At 45.3% G+C, this 25,163-nt stretch overlaps 2 protein-coding genes across 4 annotated transcripts; both read left to right on the top strand.

Moving 5' to 3' along the window:
- SUMO2 (small ubiquitin like modifier 2) lies at positions 1-7,173 on the top strand. Of its 3 annotated transcripts, XM_080629584.1 has the most exons (5): positions 3-326; positions 1,799-1,930; positions 4,867-4,938; positions 6,072-6,131; positions 6,498-6,585. In XM_080629584.1, exons 1-4 carry the CDS (start codon positions 306-308, stop codon positions 6,081-6,083), a joined length of 237 nt encoding a protein of 78 aa, XP_080485710.1. In that variant the 5' UTR covers positions 3-305; the 3' UTR covers positions 6,084-6,131; positions 6,498-6,585. The 3 variants fall into 3 exon arrangements, with proteins under 3 accessions (XP_080485709.1, XP_080485710.1, XP_080485708.1); XM_080629583.1 differs by lacking the exon at positions 6,498-6,585 and having other exon boundaries at positions 1-326; positions 4,867-4,987; positions 6,072-6,094; XM_080629582.1 differs by lacking the exon at positions 6,072-6,131 and having other exon boundaries at positions 15-326; positions 6,498-7,173.
- Positions 7,174-13,969: 6,796 nt separating this feature from the next.
- Positions 13,970-24,547, top strand: JPT1 (Jupiter microtubule associated homolog 1). The gene is made up of 5 exons (XM_080629575.1): positions 13,970-14,137; positions 16,893-17,035; positions 17,604-17,701; positions 19,597-19,624; positions 23,557-24,547. Exons 1-5 carry the CDS (start codon positions 14,082-14,084, stop codon positions 23,697-23,699), a joined length of 468 nt encoding a protein of 155 aa, XP_080485701.1. The 5' UTR covers positions 13,970-14,081; the 3' UTR covers positions 23,700-24,547.
- The last annotated feature ends 616 nt before the right edge of the window (positions 24,548-25,163 follow it).

Here is a 25,163-nt window from a genome sequence, read left to right as displayed (position 1 = left end):
CTCTCCCGCCCCCCTCCCACCTCGTCGCTTCAACCCTCCCTTGTCCCCGCCCACCGCAGCGCGCTGGAGCCCAATGGGCGGCGGGGCCGCGCCTGAGGGGTGAGGGGGAAGGCAAGAGGGGGGCGGGGGAGAGCCCGTCGGGCGCGCGCACGCACGGGGGCAAGGCGCGGCCCCGCGGCAGTGCGTGCGCGCTCCCTGCCCCCCCCCCCGCCTTCCCCTCTCTCTCTCTCTCCTCCGCCGCGCTCGGTCGTTTCTTCCCCCCCTTTGTGAGGCGCTCGGAGTGGCCCGGACATCGCTGACTCGCCATGGCCGACGAGAAGCCCAAGGTGAGGCAGGCGCTCTCCCGCCGTCCTCCCTCGCTCCCGCCGCCCTCACTTCGCCCCTGAGGCGGCGGCGGGAGGAGGAGGAGGCCCGTGCCCGGCCCTGGCCCGGCCCCAGCCAAGCGGCCTCGGCTCCGGCGCGCCGGCTTTGCGCGCCATTTCCCTGCGCACCCAGGCCGCGGCCGCTTCCCGCCCCGCCGGGGGAGGGGGGCCGGGGCCGCAGCCTCCCGGGGCGGGCGGGGGATCCCCGGGGAGGGTGGCGGGGAAAGAAGAGTGGGGCTGATGGGGGCGAATCCGGGCTCCCTTCCCGCCCTCCTCAGGGGGAGAGGCAGGTCCGGAGGCGGTTGCTGCCGCTGCCTTCTTCCTCCTCCTCCTCGCGAGGCCGGATCTGGCCTCCCCTGCGCGGTTGGCGGCGCAGCATCCTCGCTCGTAGCCAGCCTCTCGTCGAGGCACTTGCCAGCCCCTTCCCGTTTGGTCCTGCGGGAGGGGCGGGCGGATATCGCTCCCTGCCCCCTTTTGTGCTGCCTCCGGGCCCGGAGGCCCTGGCCGCGGGGGGTGCGCGCTGGCGGGAGGGGGAGAGCTTCGCTTTCCACAGCGGCAATTAAAGAACAACCACAGCGAAATAATAATAATTAAACCCCCCAACACAGCCAGCTCTGCCACCGTCTTCTCCCTCAATTGTTATTTTTTCCCTCATTTTAAACGGGGTTCGGAGGCATCTCTGTCACATGGCGGCGGCGACCCGCACCCGGCCCCGGGTCGCTTGTCCGAGAGGAAACACAGATAAACACGTTACCCAGGAACCGGGTCGCGTTCAATCTTCCCTTTCCCTCCGGATCAGAACGCGAACAGCAGAGTTGAAGTCGGTTCTCTGCAGTTTGTGCATGTGGAAGCGACAGGACCGGACTCGGGGTTTAGGAGGGGCTTTACTGAGTGCTTAATGAAGGAGGAAGCTTGGTTCTTGTCAGGTTTTGCCACCTTTTCGCGTACAGCCTTTGAAAGTAGCTTGAAGTTTTCTTCAGAAGGACTTCAGCTGGTAGGAAAAAGTTTGAGGTGTAGTAAGAAACCCACTTGGTAGTGGTGGAGACCATAGCTATAATATAATTAACTTTATTCCTTTGGTTGTGAACTATGGTGTTGCATATTATTTTGCCCTTTATAGAAATAACTACTTCTTTATCTTTAAATATGTTGTAAAACAATTGTCTTAGTTTTTCATTGCTACCTGGCATGTTAACCAGTGACAACCAATATCAGTTGGGTTTGGGGGTTCTTTTTGTGTGCGTGGCTTTTTTCTTTAAAGTTTCAAATAAAAACTACTGAGCTTTATCTCCTAATCCAGATTTTCAAGCTATAATGCCTTTTATTTCCTCCTTTTTAATGACCTGTTGCACTGTGGTGAAATGTTCACTTCTTGTTTCATACCTTTTTTTTAAAAAGTGTGTTTTTTTTGTCTTCTTCTTTCATTTCCTCCACAGGAAGGAGTGAAGACTGAAAACAATGACCACATTAATCTGAAGGTGGCAGGGCAAGATGGGTCTGTGGTGCAGTTTAAGATTAAGAGGCATACACCACTTAGTAAACTAATGAAAGCCTATTGTGAACGACAGGTATGGTTCTTGTGTGGTCCTCAGGAGAAGGCTGGGGGAGAGGTGATCTCCAGAGGTGACACATAAAGACAGTAGAGGCTTAGATCTATGTAAATGTTCAAAATGATAAAGGCTTAACAGAAACTAATTGTGTTGTGGGGTGTGTGTTGTTTTTAGGATGTGTTACAGAGTGGACTGACAGGGTTGTGACAGGAAACGGGTAAAATAAAGATCTGTTGTTATCTTTGTGAAATCTGTGTTATAGGTGGAGGCTCTTGGGAGGTGACTGTTATTCTATGGCTCAAAAGTACCCATATGGAAAGGGTGGGTTGGGAACCTGTGGTATGAACTCAGGATAGAGAGTTGAATGGTAATCAGAGGTACTTTTATAACTCTGGGTAGCGTCTTGGTGTGGTCATATGCTTCTGCTTTATTAGCTTAGTATTGTATTGAGATGGGAGAACATCACTGGGTATTGCAGCGTTTAAAGGTGTCAAATGTCCACCTTGAGAAGGAGCTTGTACGGTTAATGCTGAGCGTGGGTTGTTTTTTCTCTTGTGGCCTTGTCAGATTAATCCTCTGAGGAGCAAAAATCCTTGGATTTTGTTAGTGTAATGGCAAATGCAGGCAACTATTGCAAGTTTTACACCCACCTGTATAAGAGCGGTGCTATTTAACACTTTAATCTGGAGCTTGCAGTTAGGAAAGTTCTGTCTCTGCTGCCCATGAATTTTTAATGACTGTCTTGCCTTTAAAAAGTTCCATCTGTACAAAAGTGTTTGGAACTGGGGATGGTTTGGGTTGGTTTTTTTTTTTAAACATAAATATTCAGTGATACCATCAAATACAGTGACATCAGTATAAAATACTGAGGTAACTGTTTCACTACCAGGAAAAAACAAACTAATTCACATTCAGAGCAGTAAAACCTCTTTGATTTACCCTTTGCCTCAGCAGGATAGTGATACAAATAAAGACAGGGCAAATCAGCTCTCACTGAGTGTGTGAAAATGTACTTGTATGGGTGTTCTGGGGATAAATTAGTGAGTGTTTGAAGCTGTCAGCTCATTTTTCCTACCTCTGTCATGCAAACTCTTGTTAGATTATGGAGATCTCTGTGTACTGCTTTTGCAAACATGAAGTGCAGTTACATCTGTCTTGGTCAGTTGTCTGTAAAGTCCTGGGAAAGATGATTTTAGAAGCACCATTCATATTTCAGTGACTTGGAAACAAAAGTGAGACTATAATCTCATCGCCTGAATTCCCCATTTGTCACCTGGAGGAGAAAAAGAATACATCTTTATAATGGGAGACATTATTTCTTGTTTCAGTTTGAAGGCAGTAGGTGTGCAAAGGATGTTGTCTTCAAATTGCATTTCCGAGGTGCTTACTTTGTTTAGAAGCATTTGTTTTGCCTTAGTCTAAAAGTTAGATTTAGTTTGGTTTTGTAACTGGGCACATCCAGTCTTAAAATCCTTAAACTGTGGACTTCAGATCTAAGTTTGGAGAGGTGGAAGCTGCAATAGTAGAGAATTGAGCAGCTTTAAAGAAGGAAAATCATGTATTGCATGTAGTAAACCTAAAATGGAAGTAAAACCTTGACTGATACTTTTAGAAGATCAAAACTATTCGTGTGGGGAAAACTAATCCATGGAACAGCCAGTTTCTTGTGGCTGTTAATCTCACCAAGGTACCATTGTTGAGGATGTTTTCAGCTAACATTTATCCAGCTCATAAAGTTGTCAGGAGCCTGCAAAAAAACCCCAACACTTTTGGAATAGGAAAAATATATTTTAAGCAACACAATGACAGAGAAAACAGCTCCAACCAAATGTTGCTGTGCAAAAATGTGTTGCTGCCATGCCACTTTGCCACATGGTTTTTTTAAACAAGATGATGTTCTGAGTGAACACTGCAGAGTCTGAGTCATGTTGGAGAAGGCTTTTGCTCTGAATTTTAAATTGTGACTGAAAATTTTACTCATTCTTTCTTAAAATCTTTTTTTCCTGACAAATCTCAAGAATAATGAACTACCTTTTGTGTGATAGAGCTGCTCTTGCAGGGCTAAATAAAGGCTGCTCTTCAAATACAGCACCGTGTTGGATTTACCTCAACTTGAATTGTAGAGAGTAGATAGAACTGGGGAAGAAGTAGACACCAAGGTTGTTGGTTCTGGTTGTATCCTCAAACTTCATTCATCTTCCTTTGCAGAACATGGTGTACAGTAGAATACCTTTGAAGACTTGTGAATTTGAGGCTTATGTTATTACTAGAAGGGGTTGTTGCTCTTTATTTCTTTTTGAGTTGGCTCAGGCAAGAATGAGCCATCCTCTGGGGATGGAAGAGGTCAGCAAAGTGACTGTGTGTGTGGTAGAAATGCTTAAAATGAGTTCAAATCCTATTCAGTAGTTTCTGGAAGTAGAAAATTCCTTTATCTTTTTTAAAGTTTCAGCTGTGCAGGGAAGAACTTTGATCCATTGGCTTCTTGTAAATAGGAATTTGAGGTCAAAAGGTTACCATTGCCTGCGCTTTGCTGCTGCAGACTGAGATGGTGGTTGCATTTATGGGACAAATACTTTTGGTTTTGGGAAGGATCAAAAAGGAATATTGACTATTACTGTTTGACATCTATTACCTGAAGTGTTGCATCTAATTTTAAGTCAATTATTATTAAAAAGCTCTAAAAATCCTGGCTTTTGGGGTGAGCACTAGAAACTGCTTTATTTTACCTTTCAGTCAGTGGGGGCACTGTTGCTTCTCTTAGTTTTGGCCACAATACAATTATTAATACAAAACAGATTGCAAGGATTTGTAGTGAAATGCCTTAAAGTCAGTGCAATGAGGGGAGTATGAAAAGTATATCGTGGTGTTTAATGATCATGCTGACAAGTTCAAGAGAAAGCTAGGGAGTACTTTTACACCAGACTTACTTCTCTTTTTTGCTTCCCTTTGTGCAGGGGTTGTCAATGAGGCAAATCAGATTCCGGTTCGATGGGCAGCCTATTAATGAATCAGACACACCTGCACAGGTAAACAGCAGAAGAAAGGCTAAAGAACTGCATTTGATACTTACTGCAGGTGTTGATGCTTCTCTTGCATATGAAGTACTTGTGTAATTGTATATTTGAACTGGATCTTTTTTTAGCAGTATTATGGTTGAACTAGTTTAGGATTATTGGAACTGGAATCTCAGACTTCTGTAGCGTTTTAAATAATGAGTCTGTATCACCAGGAATAAAATAAGAAATGGAAGTGCAGTGTACAGATGGTGAGTCTTGTAAAACTATCACCTTATTGAGTCACAGCTCTGAGCTAAGAGTTGGTAAGTCAAGAATCGAGTTTTTCCTGAAGCAGTGGCTTTCTTTTTTCTGTAAGAGGTTGCCAGGATGTTATCAGGATCCTGTTTGCAAACTGGCTTTTGTAATGCAAAAGTCATTTTCTGTTATTTGTAACTGGAAGCTCTGTTTCAGCAGCAGAAAATCAATGGATACTGTGAAGCTTGTGTTTTGGGGTTGTAACAGAGTGTAATCAAGGCCATTCCAAGAACAGAATGGTTTGCTGTGGCTTTTGAGTATTTCTCTGTACTGCTCCACATAGCTGTGTTTTATCAGTGTTTCCAAGTGATACAGGTTGATGTGCTTTGCCAGAACTACTTGTTATGAAATAAGGAATTCTTGGTGTTGGAAGGTTTATAATAGATCTGTATTTTCTAAGCAGTTGCTTCAAAGAATGTGCCTCTTATGGGCACAATCTGTGCAACCTTTCAACTCGGAACGCTGATAATCAAGGTAACAGGGTGCTTTTTTTCTCCATCCATGTTATGCTGAAGCTCAGGATCAGTCTATTTATAGCTGTGGTAAATGCCATAGACCTGTTTGGTTTTCTGGAGTAGAAATTGAGACTGTTTAGGGATATAACATTAGTTTTAGCAACTCTTTCAATCTTCCAATAGATTTTTATCACGAGGTAACATCAACATCCCAGAAATACCAACTGTAAAAATTAGGATGAAAAAGAGACTTACATTTATGAAGTATTGCTGTTGCTCACTGGCAGTTTGTTACATGGGTGACCATGTGAAGTGCTTTATATCATGCTTGCTGATGCTTGGTTTTACTGCCTGCCTGGGCTGGGGGCCTTAATTACGGTCTGTTTTCTTCAGTGCTGTAGCTGAACCCATTTGAACAACAGCAGCAAGGTGGAATTGTGTCAATGTTCTAAGGTAAACTGAGGAAGTAAATAGGAGAAAGAAGATGTTGTGGAAAAGTAGGCAACTGAATCAAAATGTTACGAATGCTGGTCTTTTCCACAGGAGTCCTACAGTGCACCCTGAAGTTGTATACTAGAATCCATTGTAGGACAAGAGTTACCAACTGGCTTTTTGATTTTGCTATGTAATTTCTTTGCTCTTGAGTTCTGGTGTTTGAGGTTAAATGTACAAAGTGATGGTAATAGAAGGGAGAGGGGCTGGACTGGTTTAAGGTGCATACAAAGTAAATGGGAACATAGGAAGTGGGAGAACAACTGAGCCTATAGTAGATACCTGAGAAGAGTTAAAAGCCTTTTCTGTCTTTCTTTTCTGCTACAGTTGGAAATGGAGGATGAAGATACAATTGATGTGTTCCAGCAGCAAACAGGAGGAGTTTACTAAACAAACCAACACACAAACAACCTGCTAGTTTCCTCTGCAGAACTGTGCTCCCACAGGCGACACATTCACAATTAGACAAACGAGACTTGGTTCAGCCACATCCTGACTACTGCAGTAGAGTTTTCTCTCTTCTCTCTCTTGATTTTTTTTTTTTTTTCCTATTCCTTCTATTGTACATAAAGTAACTGGTGTATGTGCACAGACATAATGCATATTTTTTTTAACTAAATGGCCAATGGTATGTTTTGATCAACATTTAATGGAGATGGGGTGGGAAAAACAAACTGGTTCTGTGAAAAATGCCCCTTTCTCCGTTAGTGGCATGCTCCTTCTCCTTTTATCTTTATATTCCAGTAAGTTATTTTGCTCTCACTGTTTAAAAAACCGACAAAAGAACCTTGCATACCTTGTTTGATTGGATAATTTCAATGTTTTTTCTTTTATCATTGTAAAACCAAGGACAATTTTATAACTTTTTTGTACGTAGCTGTTACATGTAGAGCAATCTCTGTCTAAGTAGGGGTAAATTACTCTAAAAAAAGAAGAAAAAAAAATCCTAGATAGTTTTCCCTTCAAGTAAAGCGTCTTGTTGTTTAAATAAACTTCTTGTTTAAAATAACCAGGTTTCTTTAGTTTTCTCTGGAGTAACAGTACTCGGCACTTATGTTTCTTTCTCTGCAGCACTTTATGCTTCCCAATGCTCAGCTTTCCGTGGGGTAAGTAAGTATAATTCCCCTTTTACAGGTAGAAGACTGTTGGATAATGAAAGGCTTCCTTAAGCCCTCCCAGTTGGTAGCTGAATTGGAAGTAGAAGTTGGTTTTCTCTTTTGATTTCTTGTGTTAGATGTTCTGCTAAGGCAAAAATGTTTCAATAGGCAAACTGCAGAATGTTGGACTTTGGGTTGAGCTCTTTTTGTCAGTCTGTAATAGAAGCATCAATATTGTTGTAGTATCAGTATTGTTCCAGTAGCTTATTTAAAACTATGTGAATGCTTTTTGATGTAAAAATTAAGCTAAAAATAGCAAATAATTTCATTAACCATTCACTTTCCCATGGTATCAGATGGGAGATGCTTGGAAATGTAAAGCACAAATAACCTGAGTTCTGGGGTTTGGGTGTATTTAGCAATGGTCGCATAGATTCCAAGCTCTGCTTTATCATGGTGGTAAAGGAGGAAGATAACCTCTTTCCTGCCTGCAAGAGGAAAAGGCTGGAGGTACCAAAGGGAGCTGGTGACAGTGATGTTTTTCATTAGTCTGTTCCACAAGGCTGTTGATCTGGAGCTTTCTCCTGGAGAAGTTTAGAGGTTGCAGTGAAATCCAGGGACATTCATGAAAGATTGGCCTGTCGACTCAGTGCCCCCAAAGCATTCTCTGATGTCCTGGGAACACTCCGATATCTTGTAGTTTTTGCAGTGAGCAAATGCTTTTTCTGGTATTAACTTGTTGGCAGAGCTCACTTGTGGGTGATGGGTTTTGTAATGGTCAGTTCAAGAAGTGATTATATGTGAGGCCAGTGCCTGCTGGATCAGGTCTGTGCATTTAGCTGATGGACAATGATCTGTTTGACTTTTGTCATGATTTGAACACATATGATATTACATTACTTTTTAGAAGAAAAATAGCATTGTTTTTGCAGTTGCTTTTGACTATGGAGCTGAAGAATGATGTGTACCATTTGCCATTGGTTCCACTGTAGGGAATTCTCCTGATAAGCAGATGATTTCTTCCTCTGGTATGTACCTTAGAGACTTCTGTGGTATATTGCAAGGTTGGAATTCCCTCTTGTGAGCAAATGTTTTCATATCCAAGCTCGCACAGACCTGGAAAAAACTTCTTGGGAAGAATAAAAAGGGGGGGGGGGGGGGTGGAATATATTTCAACACCTTTCCTAGGTTAGACATTGCTTGTTGGCTTTAGAATCTCTGGCACTGATAACAGTGTCTAAAATTCTTTCAACTTGATGTCATGCCAACACTTCTCCCAGGAGAAAGCTCTCTGTCTCGTTTAGCCAAAAAAGATGTTTGGACTTGCTTTGGTTTCTGAAGAAAGGGTGAGGTCTCCTTAAATACAGGGATTTTTCCAGCCCAACTTCAGCCTGGGAAGCTCAAAACTCCCTATTATATCTTGCCAACTATTTCTTCTTTCCCGAGGCCATAAAAGCCAAGTGACAGGTACTGAACATGCTTTCAAAAACAGTGTCTTAATTTCCTGAATTAAGAGGGGCACTTCATTTGTCATGAACTTAATGTCCAGCATTTGCCTAAATGTCCTCATTTCTCACGTCTCTTTGGTCTTCACCTGGGTTTGCGCCTCATGTTTCTGCAATAACTGCTCTAACAGTGCTGGATGGTGTTGGTGTGAGTTGGTGACTGCAGTCAGAAACTGATGAATTGGGCTTTTTCTCGGTTAGACTGGTATCAAGAAACTGTCTCAAGTGGCTGAATTCCTCAAGAGCCTCAAGCATTAATTTCCACTAGTCCAGCAAACTGCTGAGTTTTCACATTCTGATGCATCTGTGGACACAGCAATACAGAAATGCTGTGTAAATCCTGCTTTTAAAACCTATTCTTGTAGAATTCATCTTACTAATACTCTCCTTAGGACAGAACTTGGTACTCACTGGTACCATTCCTCTGTGGCTGGAGAATTTACCTGTTGATTCCTGTTTGCTGGGACCTCAGTGGGTTTCCTCTGAGACCTCTTCACTGGGAAAGCTGCTTCTAGGGGTGAGGATTCAGGAGTTCTATGAAGTGCAGGGGTATGAACAATTCAGAACAGATTATTTGGAGTTCACTTGGCTGTTTGGCCTGGCTTGGTTTGTAGCAGTTCTTAACACTGGTGCCCTAATAGCCTACTAGAAGTCCACATGTCAGATGATAATGGGAAACTGGGTGCAGAGGTCTTGTCACACTAGTTGGGTGGTGAGTTTTTCATGTTTATTAACAGCTGAGATCTCTCAAGAGCCTGGGCAAATGATACTTTTACCCACAGCTTTCAAATAACACATTCTGAAGTGATTGCTGTGTGATTTAGTTAATGTTCCTCTCCTGGTTTCTAAATGAAAAAGAATGAAGTAAGTTATAGTCAGATACAATTCTCTAGGGAGTTCTTGCGGATGATAAGGCCTTGCTTTTACTGTATGCTGGGTCTTCAGTCCCTCAGACAGTTTCAGTTGTGAAATGGACAGTACCAGTGTTTAAAAAGATGGAAAGTTGAGGTATTTTTATTTCTGGGAGGGGTAATGGCAGACTGGAAGTACAACTGTTGTGGTGGGACTCTTAGTTAACACCTGAAAGCCAGAGCCTCCCTTTATCTGCACAGGGGGGATGACACCTGTTTAATAGGGCTCTTGTTCACTACAAAGTAGCCTGAGATGCTGGTTTCAGAGGTGGTTTGGGAGTGCAAGGCTGGTCTGAAACAGAATATGCTGAGCTGCCAAGAGGGTAAGGAAATACTCTGAGTGGTGATGTAAGAGAGATTCTTGTACTGGCTATAGAGATGTTCTCAACAAAAGAAAAGCACCTCTAGTAGCAGTATGATAGTTGCTGCTTCAAGATCATGACAATAGCAAAACAGATAAGAGTGTTCCTGCAAAGGTTGTGTCAAAACGAGATTATTTTCTTGCAAGAATATTCCTTTCTAGTACCTTGACTTCATTACTTCTGAGTCAATGTAATGTAAGTGCTGTCGTTTCATCTGTCAGATACTGGTTCTATTGTGACCGTCACTGCAACATTAATGAACAGGCATGTGACCTGCTCAAGGAAAGAATGCTTTCTGTGCTTCAGGCAGCTAGAAAGAAGGGAATTGCTAAGGAACAGCATTTTGTTTTCAAAGCTAAAAATGAAAAACTGGATACTCCTTGATCATCATCTACTAAATTGAAAGTGAACAATAAACTGAAGGGTTTTATTAGAGGTTTAGGTCGTGGCTGCTTCTCGGGCCACTTGTACCAGCTGGTGAGGGATTATTGGGGAGTACTAAAAGACACTCTAAAAGCATTTAAATAACTTAATGCTACCACTGTCATTAATAGATTTCATTCTCTGGATTATTGAAGTTCATTCTGGCTGTTAAATGGTTGCCAAAGTGAATGTGTTCTGATAGGGAATAATTTAATCCTGAAAATTACCTTCCCTTTTTTGTACTTGGTGTCAGAAGGGATTGGTAGCACAGCAGTTCTCCCTGGTGGTTAGGACGTAGAAGAAGTGTAAGGATAATCAGGAGATGGAAGACTGGATTTTGATCTGGTTTCAGTTTTTGGCTGGCCTTCAAGGTGCTTAATTACAGAGGTTTCCTGGTTTCTTCATTCAGAGCATGGGACTAACGATCTTCCTCTAACATGGGAGGCCCAGCGGGTGTTTGTGAAATGGTTTTGAGTCTCTTTGAAGGGAAGAGTTTTCCTCTTTCTCCCCTATCCCTGAAGAATTTCAGACTGCAGGAGGGATGAGGTAGAGCTGATGGTACTATGAAGTAAATGGCTCACTGGCAACAGAGATCCTGGAAGTAATGAGGGTATGGGTGCTATAGGAAGAGCAAGTTAGTGAGGAGCTGTGGTGGGAATGGGCAGGGCAGGAGGCTCTCACAATTAATCCTGATAGGAAGATGACTTTGGAGCACTGAGGAAAGACTTAAGGCTGTAGAAGCCCAAATAAATAGTAAATTGTTACTTCTTAGGAAAGAAATATTCTCCAGGGGGGATGTGGGTGCACAGGACACCCTTTGGGATGGATTTTGTGCTGGTTTTGGTGGCTTAGATGCACCCCCCTTCAGCTCCCATCTATAGATCTCATTAAAGCACATCTGATGCCCTGCAAGGTCTCTCGAAGGATGACTTAACAAAGAAAACTTCAGTTTAAGCAATCTGGAATGAAAGGAGCGCTTTGAGGACTCTCATCTCAGGACACTGACTTCCCTTTCCAGTGATGCTTGTCTTTTTCCACTGAGGAACGGTGCTTTGGAGTATACAGCCAGCCTTGGTAATGCTGGATGCCCAGACAGGAACAGCAGCATGAATTTCACTCTGCTTTTTATATTGTTCAGAACTAAATCTCTGCAGCTTTGAGAGGAATCTGGACATTGATTCAAGCCTCCTTCCCAAACACTAGCTTACTGTTACGGACTTTACATAAAGATGTACAGGGGCACCAAAGAAGCTTTTACAGCTCCTGCAAACTGCAGCATCCGCTCAGTAGGAACAGTTGGATCTTTAGGATGCACTGTGCACCACTTCAGATGCAGAGGTCTTTTACAGCTGCAAATCCAGCTGTGACAAGGATTATTTATTAGCTGAAGCTTATTTCTTACCTTCAGCTATGAATGGAGTGGGGGGATAGGAGAAGACAAGACTGAGTCAAACCCTATTTTTGGTAAAATGAACTAAAGAACAAATGTTCTTCGTGGCTGTGCCATAAGTAGCAGAGAGTGTCATGAAGAAGCAGCCCTTGGTCATGGGAGGATGACCAAGATGGGGCTTTTCTCAACCCAATGGCATCTCTCCTTGCCTAACCCTTGCATTTCCTGGAGCCTTGTTTGCACTTCCAGATGCTTTTTGCATTCGTTGCTGGTTGAATTTCAAGAGCAGGTGGAATTGTGGTGTCTGAGTTGGTCAAACAGCTGCTGAGGATTGTTCTGGTCGAATGCCATCATGCTGAGAAGGATCACAAGCCCAGTTTCTGTAGCCATCTTCCTAAATCTCTTCTTATGAGTAACTAATCAGCAAAGCAGCTTTTCTTTACAGACCATTGCACAGATTGAGACATCAGTGGGGTCCCCTTGGAAATTCTGAAGGTTCAGAGTTGTAATGCTGCGTGTTAAAACTGGCTTTGGCAGAGGGAACGGGTTTTTCTTCATCTTGACTTTAAGAAAAGGCTCTGCCTGTCTCAAGGGTACAAATTTAGGAGTCAAATGCTGTGGGTTTGAATAAAAAGCATTTAGATGGCAAAATACTTGAGCAAGTTCCCGAGAGAGCACCTGCTTACCTGTATGTGAGGAGGGATCACTTGACTTCTTAATGCCCAAGCCTAAGGGATAATGGAATTAAAACAACTGTGTCATGTTACTTAAACTTTCCCTTTAATCTACATCTGGAAAAATGTGACAGAATTCCCTGTGGACCTAAATAGTGGTTGGGGCTTTTTTCTTAACAAAACAAGAACTTATAGGTCCTAGATTAGAAAATTAAAATGCTGTGCTCCTGTTTGTGTGGTTTCAGCAGTTCAGCTCTGAGCTGTGTTAATATTAAGGTTAATGATAACTTGGACACTTGATGCCTTCTGTTGTACAATCAGGGTGAAGCAGCAAAAACCAACTTGCATTTGCCAAAGCATAAAGGAATATTATCTAGAAGAATGGGTTTTTGAGGCTGTGAAGGGCTGTTGTTAGTGGCAGACTGGGAGAACACGCAAGGCTTTTCTTTCCCCCTTCTATGTCCTTTATGCAAGTGCTAATTACAATAACATTTGCAGCTGGAGGTCCTGATGTCTTAATTCAGGAGTAGATGTGCTGGTGGTGATCCAGGAAGCATCTGTGTGTCTGGAAGCCCAGGAACAGCTCCAAGGTGGATTTGACAGATAGGTCAGCAGCCAACATCTGGTAATGAGAAGTCCATGCTGCACGTGTTTTGGGGAGGATCCGCACAGCCTCCAGGGTTTAACAGACAGCCTTGCTGGGCCTCGTACTTCACTACTACAGACAGTGATACTCATGGAATAGCCACCATCTGATATTGCAACTTACTTCATTCCACCGTGTCTTTCGAGGCGAACGCATCTCACACCAGCCCTGTGTCTCTGCAGGGCTCTGGCTGTGTCTATCCTCAATGTAACCAGCCTCTGACACCGCAGTGGCCTCATGGGAACGCCTTCCACACCTCCATGGCCTCTTTGTTGTTCATCCATGGCTGTTGAGGTAGCACCATGACATGCTCTGAGGCACCTTCTCGGCTGGCACGGGCCGGGCCGGCTGCCAGCATGGCGATAGGTGTGAGGGTGGCGGTGGGAGCCCGGTGGTACCGGACAGCCGCCATAAGGCCGGGCGCTGACCCAGCAGCCCTCACAGGGGGAGCGCCGCACGCACATTTGTCTCGCCTCATGTACGGAAAAGCCAATCGCAGCTCACCTGAAATGAGCGACGGGGCTCCTGCCAATCACCAATAAAAGGCGCCGCCGCCCAGGCCCAGCCAATCACCGCAGAGCAGGCGTAGCGCTTCACCAATGAGCTTTTCCCGCTGAGGCAAGGCTTCAGTAGAGACGGGGAGGCGGGCCATAGGGCAGAGTGGCAGGATGCTGTCGAATAGGAGCTCGGGAGTGCGTTTGAACCGTTCAATGAAGCGGCGCCCAGAGGGCGGGCCTTAACGCGGGTATAAAAAGAGCGGGCGGTGGCCGCAGTTGTCACCGGCAGCAGCAGGGGGAGGCCGGGCGGGGAAGGGAGAGGAGCTCCGTTCCCGGGACTGTCACCGCCCGCTGGCCGCTCCACGGAGCCCTTTCCTCTGCGTCCATCTCCACCGTCCCCGCCGCCATGACAACCACCACCACCTTCTCGGGCATGGACCCCAGTGGCAGGAACAGCTCCAGGTCCGGCGGGGGCCTTTGGGACCGTTAGGACGGCGGGGCTGAGGGCGTTCGCGGCGGGGCCGGCACTCCGCCTCGCCTCAGGGCCCGGCCGGGTGTGGAGGGGGCTCCCTGGAGCGGCTCTGAGGGGCGCGGAGCCGGCCCGGAGGGGGAGTGCAGCGGATGCCGGCCGGGTCGGGGATAGGTGCGTGCGGTTCTTCCTCGCCGTTTCCCGGGCGGGAGGCGGCGGCCGCACCCACCCGGCTGCCTTGGGCTGCCGGTAGGCTCGGCTCGTCAGCTGCGCTGCCGCGGGCGGGGGGGCCCAGGCCGGAGCCGGAGTTGTGCCCTGCCGCAGCTGCCCGGGAGAGGTGGGTGTGGGAGCTGCGGGGAGGGAGCTGGCGAGACCCACCCCGGGTCCTCGGGCGTGCGCCCCTGCTTCTCCCGAACAAAGAAGGGAGGCGACTCCCTGCGCGGCCGCGCACCGCACCGTGGGGGTTGGGATGGGGGGGGCTCGGCACCCGGCTGCCCTCCGCTCCCCTCCTCTGCCAGCCGCTCTCCCCTCCCTCCGGCTGCCAGCGCCGTTCTTACCCCTCGGCCTGGCGGAGCAGCCGCGTTCTGGGTGGGGCCGAGCGGGCTCCATTGTCTGCTTCCCCGGCCTCCCCACCTGCCCGCTTCAGCGGGGCCCCCCTGGCCGGCCGGTGCAGCTCCCAGCGCCCGGAGGTGGCCGTTTCGATGCTTGACCATCGGCGAGCAGGGACCATGCGTGGGGCGGGGGGATGCCCCTTCCCGGCCCTGCGGTGGCTAACGGAGGCTGGGGAGCTGCGGGGGGGTCGGGGAGCTGTAGCCTGTCTGGAGACAAAGAAAACTTGGCAGGTAGGTCTGGAAAAGATGCTCGGCACCCACGTTCCTGCAGCAGGAGCAGCTGGCGTGGGGAGAACCATGTAGTGTGTTTCTATGAGGTTTTGGCCTGATAAAGCAGCTGCTTCCTGTTTGCTTCTGGCTTTTTGGGGTGCGTTTTAAGACAAAGCAAACCCCGTATAACAGTGTGCTTCCTGGATGGAGCTGTGGTGAATCTGCAGTAAACATCCCTGGGTATCAGGTGCAATTTTAAGAGCGGCTCATTGCTTGAAGTGTTAGATGTGGCTTTGACCAAACGTGTTGCAATGTCTTGAGGCTGTGAGCGGCTCCTAATAAAACCTGTGAACCTTTAGCTGAGGTTGGCAAGAGGGATTATTCCTTTTTAATAGCTTGAGTGATGGCTTTCTTCCTCCAATTCCCTCTTCTGTTAATTTCATTAAGGCTGTCAGTGGAAACTTGCGCTGTTAAGAGAGTACAGGTTTCACTGCTCTGGTAAAATAAAGGTGATCTGAGATGTGGAAACAATCCCTTTGAATAGTCTGTTCTTCGAATTACTGCAACAGATGTAACTGAGAAAATAAACCTACATGGGGACATTTTCTTTGGGGAAAAAAGATAAAGAAGCTTCAAGACCATCACATTGTATCTCTGCATTCAGAAGGAAGACAAAGCAAGGCATAAAAAAACCATTCCTGGATTCTCAATACATGCTCCACAGTCTCGTGGGATCCTCCCATTAACAGCTGAGCATTACTGGAACTTTGGAGAAGAATTTTGTTAGGAACAGTAGTGTGCTGGTTAAGTAACACTAAATACCCACACCACACACCTGTGTCAGTTCTTGCCATTGAGCTTTGTGATCTCTATAGGCTGGAGAATTGTTCTTGTGTTGCATCTGGAATGCAATAGGCACAAAGTCTCAAAAGATCTAAACCCTTTCACTGATGGTGATGGCATGGTGAAATCAGACGTGTTCTTTGTGTGGAGTTCCTGGGTTGGGGGCATTGACGAGCTCTGCACTGTTCTCTGCTGCAAAGTTCTAGCTTTATTTTATGTACGCCATCCCAAGTGTGTTCTGGGCTTCATTACAGAGCACTGGGTGTCTTAAAGCCCAGTTCTGTTGATGCACTCACTTCTGACTGGGGCTGATGACAATTCTCCTTATGTGTTTTTATGCTCCTAGCTATTGTCTGGCTTCTCTAGCTAACACAACATCTCATGCTTAAGAAAATAAGATCTGAAGGAATTTACATTTAAAGATGCGTTTTACTGCTCCTGCTCATTTGGGTTGATGTCTGCATGTTGGAAAGCAGACCACAATATAGCTCACAAAGTACCAAGCAGGTTTCTTTTGTGTCTGTCTAATAGGAGGATTGCTAGATTTAGGTTATATACCTGCAGCCTCATATATATGTGTCTCCTAATAGTTTAGCCTAAGACTGTTTAATTGCACCTTTTAAGTCTAGTCCAGCAGCATGCTGCAGACTTAAGGATTTTTCCAATGGAACAAATGTGGATAAAGGCTGCAGCCCCCAGTGATCAATGATACAACCAGTACTTTGGCTCCTGTCTTTGCTGTGCTGCCAGTTAGAAGATTAATGTTGGAATTCTCAGGGCTCGAAGTGTTGCTGACGAGACAAGTAGTGGAGTTACAGTGTCTGGCTTGAATGCTGGCAGGCAGCTTGCCTTTAGAGCTGAAATCCTGCACTGAAGACATGACACCCTGTGTCATTTGTTAAAAGGCAGTGCTTAATACAGTCATCTCGCAGTTTCTGTCTGGACAGAGTACTGTCTGGACAGTATGACTGCCTGGTACAAGAGCCAACTGTGATCTCTTGGCTTAGGAGTCCTGTTTTACATGTTGGACTGCACTCAGTAATGGTCCCTGCAGGGTTGTAAAGCTGCCTCTTTCTCTCCCCAGAGTGCTGCGTCCTCCTGGAGGTGGGTCCAACTTTTCCCTGGGTTTTGATGAACCAAAAGAACAACCTGTGAGAAGGAACAAAATGGCATCCAGCATCTTTGGAACTCCTGAAGAAAATCCACCTTCCTGGGCTAAATCATCGGGTACGAACGTAGTGCTTTGTTCCCAGAGCTGCTGACATGTGCTAATTCCAGTGTCTGAATGGGCCTGAAGCTGTTGGTGGCTTAGTGTGGAAACCAGAGTTCACTTCCCACTTGGGAGTTGAGGGCTATAAATGATGTCTGCTTGCCTAAGACTCTCTATTTCTCATTTTGAATTACTTCCAGAGTTTTGCTTGGCTGGGAATTCTTTTATGCAAGTCATGGGCATAGGTGTTGCAAGCAGGGAATTGTATTTGGGATGCAATTTCTCCAAGTCACAATAAGGTGAACTTGTGTCTTAGTAGCACTGGTTGGTCTTGGATATTCAGAGGAAGTTTAGCTTTGTGGGATTAAGCTTCCATCTCTGCAGAGCACTGCCGGTATGGGTGGCCCTGGGACCCCAGTTTCCATCTGTTTAAAGAACACTCTTAACTGCATGTAATGCTATTGTAAGACTGTAATTTGTGAGTTACTATCTAAAGGTCTAAGAAGGGTAAAAAAAAAACCCCAATGATGTACTTTCCCAGGAAGTTTATCTTGCAGCCTGATTAGCATCAATCTCTGCTTGTAGGGACTAAGCCAGGTGAAAGCGGAGAAAACTGTGAATCATCTGGGCCACAAAGAAGAAACTCAACTGATGCAAACTGTGGAGACTCTGTAGATCCCAAGGTCAGTACATTAACTAGGAAGAGCCTGATAATGGGACAATTCATGCTCTGTGTGGGATCGCTTTATCACTGCTGTTCACACAGTTGGAAACATTGTAGGATTTGAAGCCTCGAATCTGTTCTTTTCCTGAAGGTTCACTTTTCCATGTGATAGTCTTGCAGCATATGCTGACGAAGGGCTGGATTTTTGTAACAGGACCACTTTCTAGAGCTCTCAGCAATTCTTGTTGATGAGCCAGTAATGAAGTGGGGTGAAATCAGCTTCAGACATGTGTGCAATTGTGTTTGTAACAGACTTTACAAACAATAATTACCTACAACAAACTGGATCTGACAAAGGACTTGGTTTCACATCCCAACAAGTACTTAGCTCAGTAGCATGAATGCTTGTTTTCTTTCTGTTACTGTCATCAGGTGTGTTCTTGGCTAGATAAACTGTACTTGGTGGCAATATGGAGCAAGATTTTAGTGTTAACATGGGATTTGCCTGAGGTATGATTATATTTAATGGGAAAACCAAAACCAGGATGAAGTGTAGCAATTCCTCTGAACTTAGGAAAACAGGAACCAGGATGGGCTGCGCTTGCCTGAACAAATTTTAGAGGTGGGGAAAGAAGAAGCCTTGTTCTTTACAGCTCTCCAGCTTTAGGTTTTCTGAAAAGAACTGGGCAGGTAAATTGTGGATCTCAACTGTTGTGGAAGAACCTTTTGGCTCATGGATGCTAAAGAGCAAGTTTCAGTTTGATAATTGGCATCAATCATCACAACCCATTTGTTGTAGCTTTTTCTAACAATAAGCACTTGGAGCCACAAAATGGTTCTTGCAGGAAATACATTGTTCCAGTTAGCAGATATAAGTAAGATTAAATTTATAGCTGCTGCCACAGAAAACACAAACTGTTTAGTCTATTTTCTACTTAATTGTATTCAATACTGTGGTTCTCAGCTTTGCAGACAGTTCCAATGTGGAATAGTTTAACTTTGTGCAGTAGTTACAACTGCGAACAGCAGAAGCTGGAGCTAGTGCTTTGTAGCCCCATCTGAGATTTAACTTGGTATATTTCTATGAGTCTCTGTGTATTTTATATCCTGATGGCTGCAGTTTTACTGTGTAATAAACAATGTTAAATCTATGGAAGCTGCTGAAACCTCCTGCCATTGGGGAGCCTTGGCTGCTGGTGAAAGACTTTTCTGTATCTTTGTGGCAAGTTGCAGCCTGTGAAGAGACTCAGCATGAAAGGAATGGGTTTAGCTGTTTATGTAGTGAAGGGAACCTTATCAGTAACCTTGCAAAAAACTGATCTGTATTTCACAAAGGGATGGAAGAAATGCTCTTGGCCTTGCTGACAGATAAGTATTTGGTGTTGGAAAGAATTGCTTAGTAGAAGGGAGGGGACACTGAACTGCTGTGAATTGCTTACGTTATTAATTCCTTGTTACTACTGCTCAGCAGTTACAGTGTCCTGGTTATTGTCTGCTGCCTCATGGAGGGTGATGTCTGTAATAAGTGTCCTTGCCCATCCATGTCCTTCACAGTGTGAGAACAAGTACAATGCCACATGTTAGAGGCAATCAGGACTGCTTCAGTAGTATCTTTCTGCTTAAACATTAAGAATTATGCCAGATAAATAAACAGCTGATGAAGTTGTATTAGTCATTCTGTAAGAATTGGGGCTTACAAACCCATAATATCTGCAGAAATACGTATGCAGAACCCACTACTCTGGTATCTGTCCCTAAGAGCCTGTTGTTGGTCTGTAAGTGATTCACTGAATGTCACTTGGAAGGTGATGCCCAACCACCATGGTCATAATGTGGAGTACTGAGTTACCCTCTTGATAGAAGGGGAAAACACATCGTGAAGTGTAAGATTTAATGTGTTTCTCTCTCTTCTAGGGAGAAATTGGTGGTGGTGAAACTTCTGGTGAGTAACTCCTTCGTAAAAGCCTTTTTGCAGTTGAGGACTTCTGAAATAGAAGAGGACACAGGATATATAAATGGTCGTGTGTCAGGAGACAGCTCAGGATTGTTCCTGGAATCCATCAAATCAGTAAAGTCAGCTGACTGCTTTAGTGGCAATGTGGCTGTGGGGTGAAATGCTGGAGTGCTTGGTAGCCATCAGGTTAAAAGTGAGAACAGTCCTGTTCATTTATTTTGCCAGCAGCAGCTGATGTCCGGATTTGTATAAGCACTAGAAGGCAAGGTGGCTACCATCCTGCAAAGAGCTCAGTGATTGAGACTGCACTGCTCTTCTAGTAGTTTATAATTCAATAGTACAGTCAACTGATTTAGTTTAGCAGTTCAGTTTCCTGTTGTCTCCTGCAGCAAACACTACATTCACAGAAATAATCAAACCCAGCACTTGCATCTGGAAGTGTCTGCACTTACTGGCTTTTAAGCTCCTGTTGCTTTTTAAATGCTGATTTCTGTCAAGGAAGTTCATATGCATACTGCAAACGTGGTGTAAACAGGCATTTCCCCTTGCAGCATGCATGGTAACCTTGAAGTGTTTTCTCTAGCTCTGAGGCTGGAAATCTCTCTTTTGTAAGACTGACCTTAAGAACAGCTTACTTCCTGACCAGAGGAATGTGCATGTTGACTGTTGCTTTCCAAGTGCTACTTTCAACACCTAGGAGTTGTGGGAGATCACTAAAGCCATTAGCAGCTCAGTGTCCTGAAAAGACTTCTGCTGGGAGGGGGAAGAGTGTTCTCTGAATGTTTTACCTACCTCTAAGTGGTATCTGTGCCCAAAATTAGTCTTGCTGCTTCTAATCAAACTGTACAGGCTTCTTCTGTGTTTCTTTCCCATGTCTGTCTGATCTTAATTAGCACTGTAGGCAGCTGGAGTTTATGTTTCAAGTAGGAGGATGTGGTTTGCTAATAGAAGTAAACTGATCTGAGGGCTCTGCTGCTTCTCCTAGTATTTAAAGAGCTCACATGGGGTCAGATGAGAGCCTGTGAGCAGTGGTAAGGCAAGTAGAGATGGGAAGGGAGGAAGCAGATGCAGGCTGTGTTACTGGCCAGTGACTGGGCTGTTTGCTGTTGTAGCCATGACTCAAATTGCATTTAGGTAGATGTATAAGATGAAATAAAAATGACAGCAGAGGTGTGAATGTTAAACTTCCACAGATGGTGCTTAGGAAGGAGTAGAAAGTGGAAATGGTGACTGTGGCAGATACCTGAGAACCTTGGTGGATTGTTAAGTTAATTTCTACCGTTGATAGCTTCAGGTATCGGAGCTTAATGGAGCGCAGCATCTTGCTGAGCTGGCTGTGTCACTGCACTTGATGTTCCTGCTGTGTGAGATGGCAGGCATGAGCTGGTGAACATCCCACCTGTCTCTGGGCTGAATGAATACACCTCCAAGGCAAAACAGTTCACTGCATAACCAGATTCTTAATGGGTTCCCATCATTAGAATAAAGTGGTTATTCTTTTGAATTTGGAAATGATTTTCTGTATGTAACTGATTGTAAAACCCCCAGTAGGTGTCAGGTGTGTGCATCTTTATTAATCATGCCTGTCTGGGGGAAGAAAACCTGTTCCTTTTTGCATCAGTGTTCTTGCTGCTTGTTTGGAAGCTGTAGTTCCTTTCTGTGTATCAGTTTCCAGTGGCTTGCAGTATACTCAGGAGGAAGCTGTTTCAGAGATCATAGCCTTTTTGATAAGGGAAGAACTTTAACATTTGATCTGATCCTGTTGCATTTACTACTTCAGTTATTAGGTTGAATTCAGCTACACCCTGATTATGTGGGAAGCACTAATGTGTGCATCAGCTGGCCAAGTGAGCCTCTAAATGCTGTAGAAACTTCCCCAAAGCCTTCTGTGACAGTAATTCTGGTTTCTTTTGTGATTCAGTTAGCACTGCGTGCCTAATGAATGTGACCAGCTAAGGAGAACCAGCCAGCCCTCGATTGACTGTCACCAATGACTGACTCTACATGATGATACACAGGAAGGTAGAGTCTGGCATTTGGTGGACAGATCATCATTGGGAGTGCTGCACAGTACTTGGACTGTCTGCTGAAGGTGCAGACAATGGAGCATTCAGCTTTTTGTGAGCAGTGGGGATGGCCTGAGCTGTTCGCAGCTTGCTGAGTAAGCAGGCAGTGGTACACATGAGCTGCAGAGCTTCAAGCTTCATAGTAACTGTGATGTTCAGATGTGGGTTAATGAATACAGCAGAGAATCTGTCCTGTAGATTGTTTCTGATTCATGCAGACTATACTAAGCTGCTGGAGCTCTTTGACATTATTAGAAGCATGGATACAGGGGGGGGGTCAGTCCACACGAGTGTGTTTTCAGCGCTGTGGATAAAATTCTGCATCAAAGATGCCATAGGATTGGAGGAAAACTGCTCCTTTAGATAGGAAGGGAGCTAAAGCATAGGAGGCAAAGGGTAGAGCTTAGTGATTCCTTTTCATGTTGGAAAAATGGAAGTGATGCCAGGGCTGGTTTTATTCAGTGCCTTCTTCTGTGACCTGGAAAAGGTAATGAACTGTGAAGTCTCCCATCCTGTTCGTGACATGAGTTCTTTCAAGTAGCCAAATTGTGCTGATGGTGAGAAAATCTCACTGTCAAGAGAACTCAACTCAATAAGGCAGGTAGCTTAAAAGGTGGCAAGATAGTTTTTGTGTAAGTAAGTATAAAGCAATGCATTGACGGGTGGGGAGCCCAGCGCCTAAACGATGCCAGCCTTGGGTTCAGCTCTGCAGCAATTAACTCCCAGGATCTGCCTTGAGTCCTGTTACTGAAGTTCTCTGACACTCTGAAGTGTTGTCAAGGAGAGAATGGGGAACAAGACATAATTTTGCCTCTGTAAACAATGGTATTCCCACGTCTTGACTCATGTATGCAGTTCTGGACATGTAGAGTGGAGTGGAGGTAAAAAAGAGGCAGAGGAATGTAAGGGGAAATGGAAAGGGATGCAGTAGCTGCCTTGTAAGGAGAGACTAAAATGGCTTCAGTTGGAAAAGGGAGAGGGAATAGGATCAAGATTTACTGAATCATGAAGGTGGTGGTGAAGGTGAATCCTCCAAACCAAGAACTAGTGATTAGATGAAACTAAAAGGGGTCTCTTAAGTTCATCTTCACAGAGCTGATGGTGAAACTGCATTCCCTTCATCCCCCGCAAGTATCAGGGGCTGCTTGGTGCTGATTTGGGCCTTTGGCTCATACCTGGTTGTGTTCATTTATAAAAACATGAGCTGCTGATGTATTTGATGTGCTCCTTAATGAATTGGCAGTGGAGGAGAACCATTAGTTACTTGCTACAGTATCTAAAGTGCTTCCTATGAAGATTCCTCCTGTGTCGTGTCTTCACTTGTGGTCATTCAGAAGCATTTAGATAGATTAAGCTATCGTGTGCTTCCCAGGGGGTGCACAGCCGGAGCCTCCCCATGCATGGCTGTTCCCTGCTCTGTCTCTGTGAAGCTCTTCCCTCTAGTTCATGATACTGGGAATGTAGTTTGAGCTCTTGCTTCCAAGTCCTGGTGCCTCCGTCACTTGGTTTCCAGCACCTGCTCGGCTTTGGGTTACAATTGGCATGGTCATACACTGACTAATAACATTGACAAGACTTAAGCTGCTTGTCTTTAAAATATAGGTATATGAAAAATTGATGGATTCCTTAATAGCAGCTGAGTGAATGTGGCTCTTGAATGCCTGAAGCCGAACCTTAAGGCATCAGAGTACATCTGAAACACTTCAGAGGGCTGCAGCCTGTCCTGCCAGCAGGTTACAGCAGCACTCTGTGTGTCAGCCTGAAGCAGACTTAGAGGAGTTGATTGTCTGTCTAAGCCACAAAACGTGGTTTCATCATCCACATCAGACACTTTAAAAGCTTCTTTTCTTCTAGAAATCACTGAGGCTGATGTAGAAGCTGCCCCAGGTCAGAGTGAAGAGAAATCCCTGCCTGCTGCACCTGTTCCTAGCCCAGTAGCACCAGCACCAACCAGGAGAAATCCACCCGGTGGCAAGTCCAGCCTAGTCCTCGGTTAAACCTTTCCCTTCCTGACTGTTTTGAACTCGTGTCTTGTTTCTTCCCCCCCCCATGCTTGTGAACTGCACAACTTGAGCCTGACTGTACATCTCCAATTCCTTTCATTAAAAAGAAGCACTTTATGTACTCCCATCTTTTGTTGAGATCAAGGGTTGGTTTTATTTTCTCCTCACTTTCTGTCCTGTGTTTTCCCCTCCCCAGATCTACTGGAAGTGACATGAGTGTTTTCTAGTGATAGACTTGAGGGAAAGCTTTATGAAGTATCGTCATTGTAACTCAAAGGAGAGTAGATTGGTTCGAAGTGTGCTTAGAGGGTTTTTGTACTGAGGTTTTTTTAGAACCCCTTTAGCTTTACAAGGATCTAGAATCCTGGTTAAAGAGGCCAGCAAACAATCAGCAAGAGCAGTCCTTTCCTCCACATGCAGGATTTGGGGACCCTAAAGGGCTTCATTGACTGCATGTGGTTAAATGCCTTGAGCCCTGCTGTGCCATATGAATCCTGAAGTGGTTAGTGTACACCATGCTGCCTTTAAAATACACTATAGAATCAAACACTTGATACTGGACTACTATGAAGCAGGGTATGTGCCAAATAGGGCTGATGAGCAGAGCCGCCTGGCCTGATGCTAGGAGGGGAATTCTTCAGACTTTACTCAGTGAAGTGGAGTGGATCAGTGAAATCAATACAAATGACAGGGCGTTTTTTTTACAACTGACTCAATGCTGTGCATGATCATGCTGGTGCTTGACCATGAGGTGGAAAATCTCATCCTTTCAAGTGTGTGTTGTAATTTCACAAAGCTGGACTGTTGCTTACGAGTAAATAATATAGAAGTTTTGAAGCAGTGTTTCCTGTGTGGGTTTTATTTCACTCTGGTCTCAGTCGGCCTTTGTTCAGCCTCTGACAGAGGTGGGAGGCAGCGGAGGAGGAGTGTTTGTGTACCTGGTTTGGAGTTGCCATCTTCCCCTGAAGGCTGTGTCTGACTGGCCTCTATCTTCTAGGTCGGAGAAGTGTGGGGTATGGTGTGATTGCTGTAACCTGCTTTATCCAAATGCTTTCTTCTATCAAGAAAATAGAAGGAAGTTTATTCTCGTGAAAATTAGACCCTAACTGGGGAGGGGAGACCAAGCCATGAAGGTCTCTGTTGTCCTGGAAGGGGATCTGCTGCACAATAAGCCAGAGCAGTGGATCTGCACAGAGCTCGTGTGACTGCTCCATTTCCACCCTTTCCCGCGAAGAACCGGTGCTTAAAAATACCCTGGCTTTCCAGTTCAGTTCCTGGGAAGCCCCAGCCGTGCCTGCTTAACCTATAAAACCGGATTTGCTCTAACATGCTCCTCCCCTCCTGCAGCTGGGGGTGCTGTTCCTCGTGGCTGGTAAACGCGGTGTGGCTCCCAAGGTAAATCGTGCCCACTTGTTTTCTGCCCTGGGAGGAGAAAACCAATCAAATCCCATTTCCCCT

The sequence above is a fragment of the Psittacula echo genome (assembly GCF_963264785.1).
Source record: "Psittacula echo genome assembly, chromosome: 14".
In the NCBI taxonomy this organism is placed as follows: domain Eukaryota; kingdom Metazoa; phylum Chordata; class Aves; order Psittaciformes; family Psittacidae; genus Psittacula; species Psittacula echo.
This window is presented reverse-complemented; position numbering and strand designations above follow the sequence as displayed.

Coding starts and splice junctions, on each gene's coding strand:
- SUMO2 (XM_080629582.1), top strand. CDS start 306: ATGGCCGACGAGAAGCCCAAG. Junction 327..1,798: donor TGGCCGACGAGAAGCCCAAG/GTGAGGCAGGCG, acceptor TTTCCTCCACAG/GAAGGAGTGAAGACTGAAAA. Junction 1,931..4,866: donor AAGCCTATTGTGAACGACAG/GTATGGTTCTTG, acceptor CCCTTTGTGCAG/GGGTTGTCAATGAGGCAAAT.
- JPT1 (XM_080629575.1), top strand. CDS start 14,082: ATGACAACCACCACCACCTTCTCGGGCATGGACCCCAGTGGCAGGAAC. Junction 14,138..16,892: donor AGTGGCAGGAACAGCTCCAG/GTCCGGCGGGGG, acceptor TTCTCTCCCCAG/AGTGCTGCGTCCTCCTGGAG. Junction 17,036..17,603: donor TTCCTGGGCTAAATCATCGG/GTACGAACGTAG, acceptor CTCTGCTTGTAG/GGACTAAGCCAGGTGAAAGC.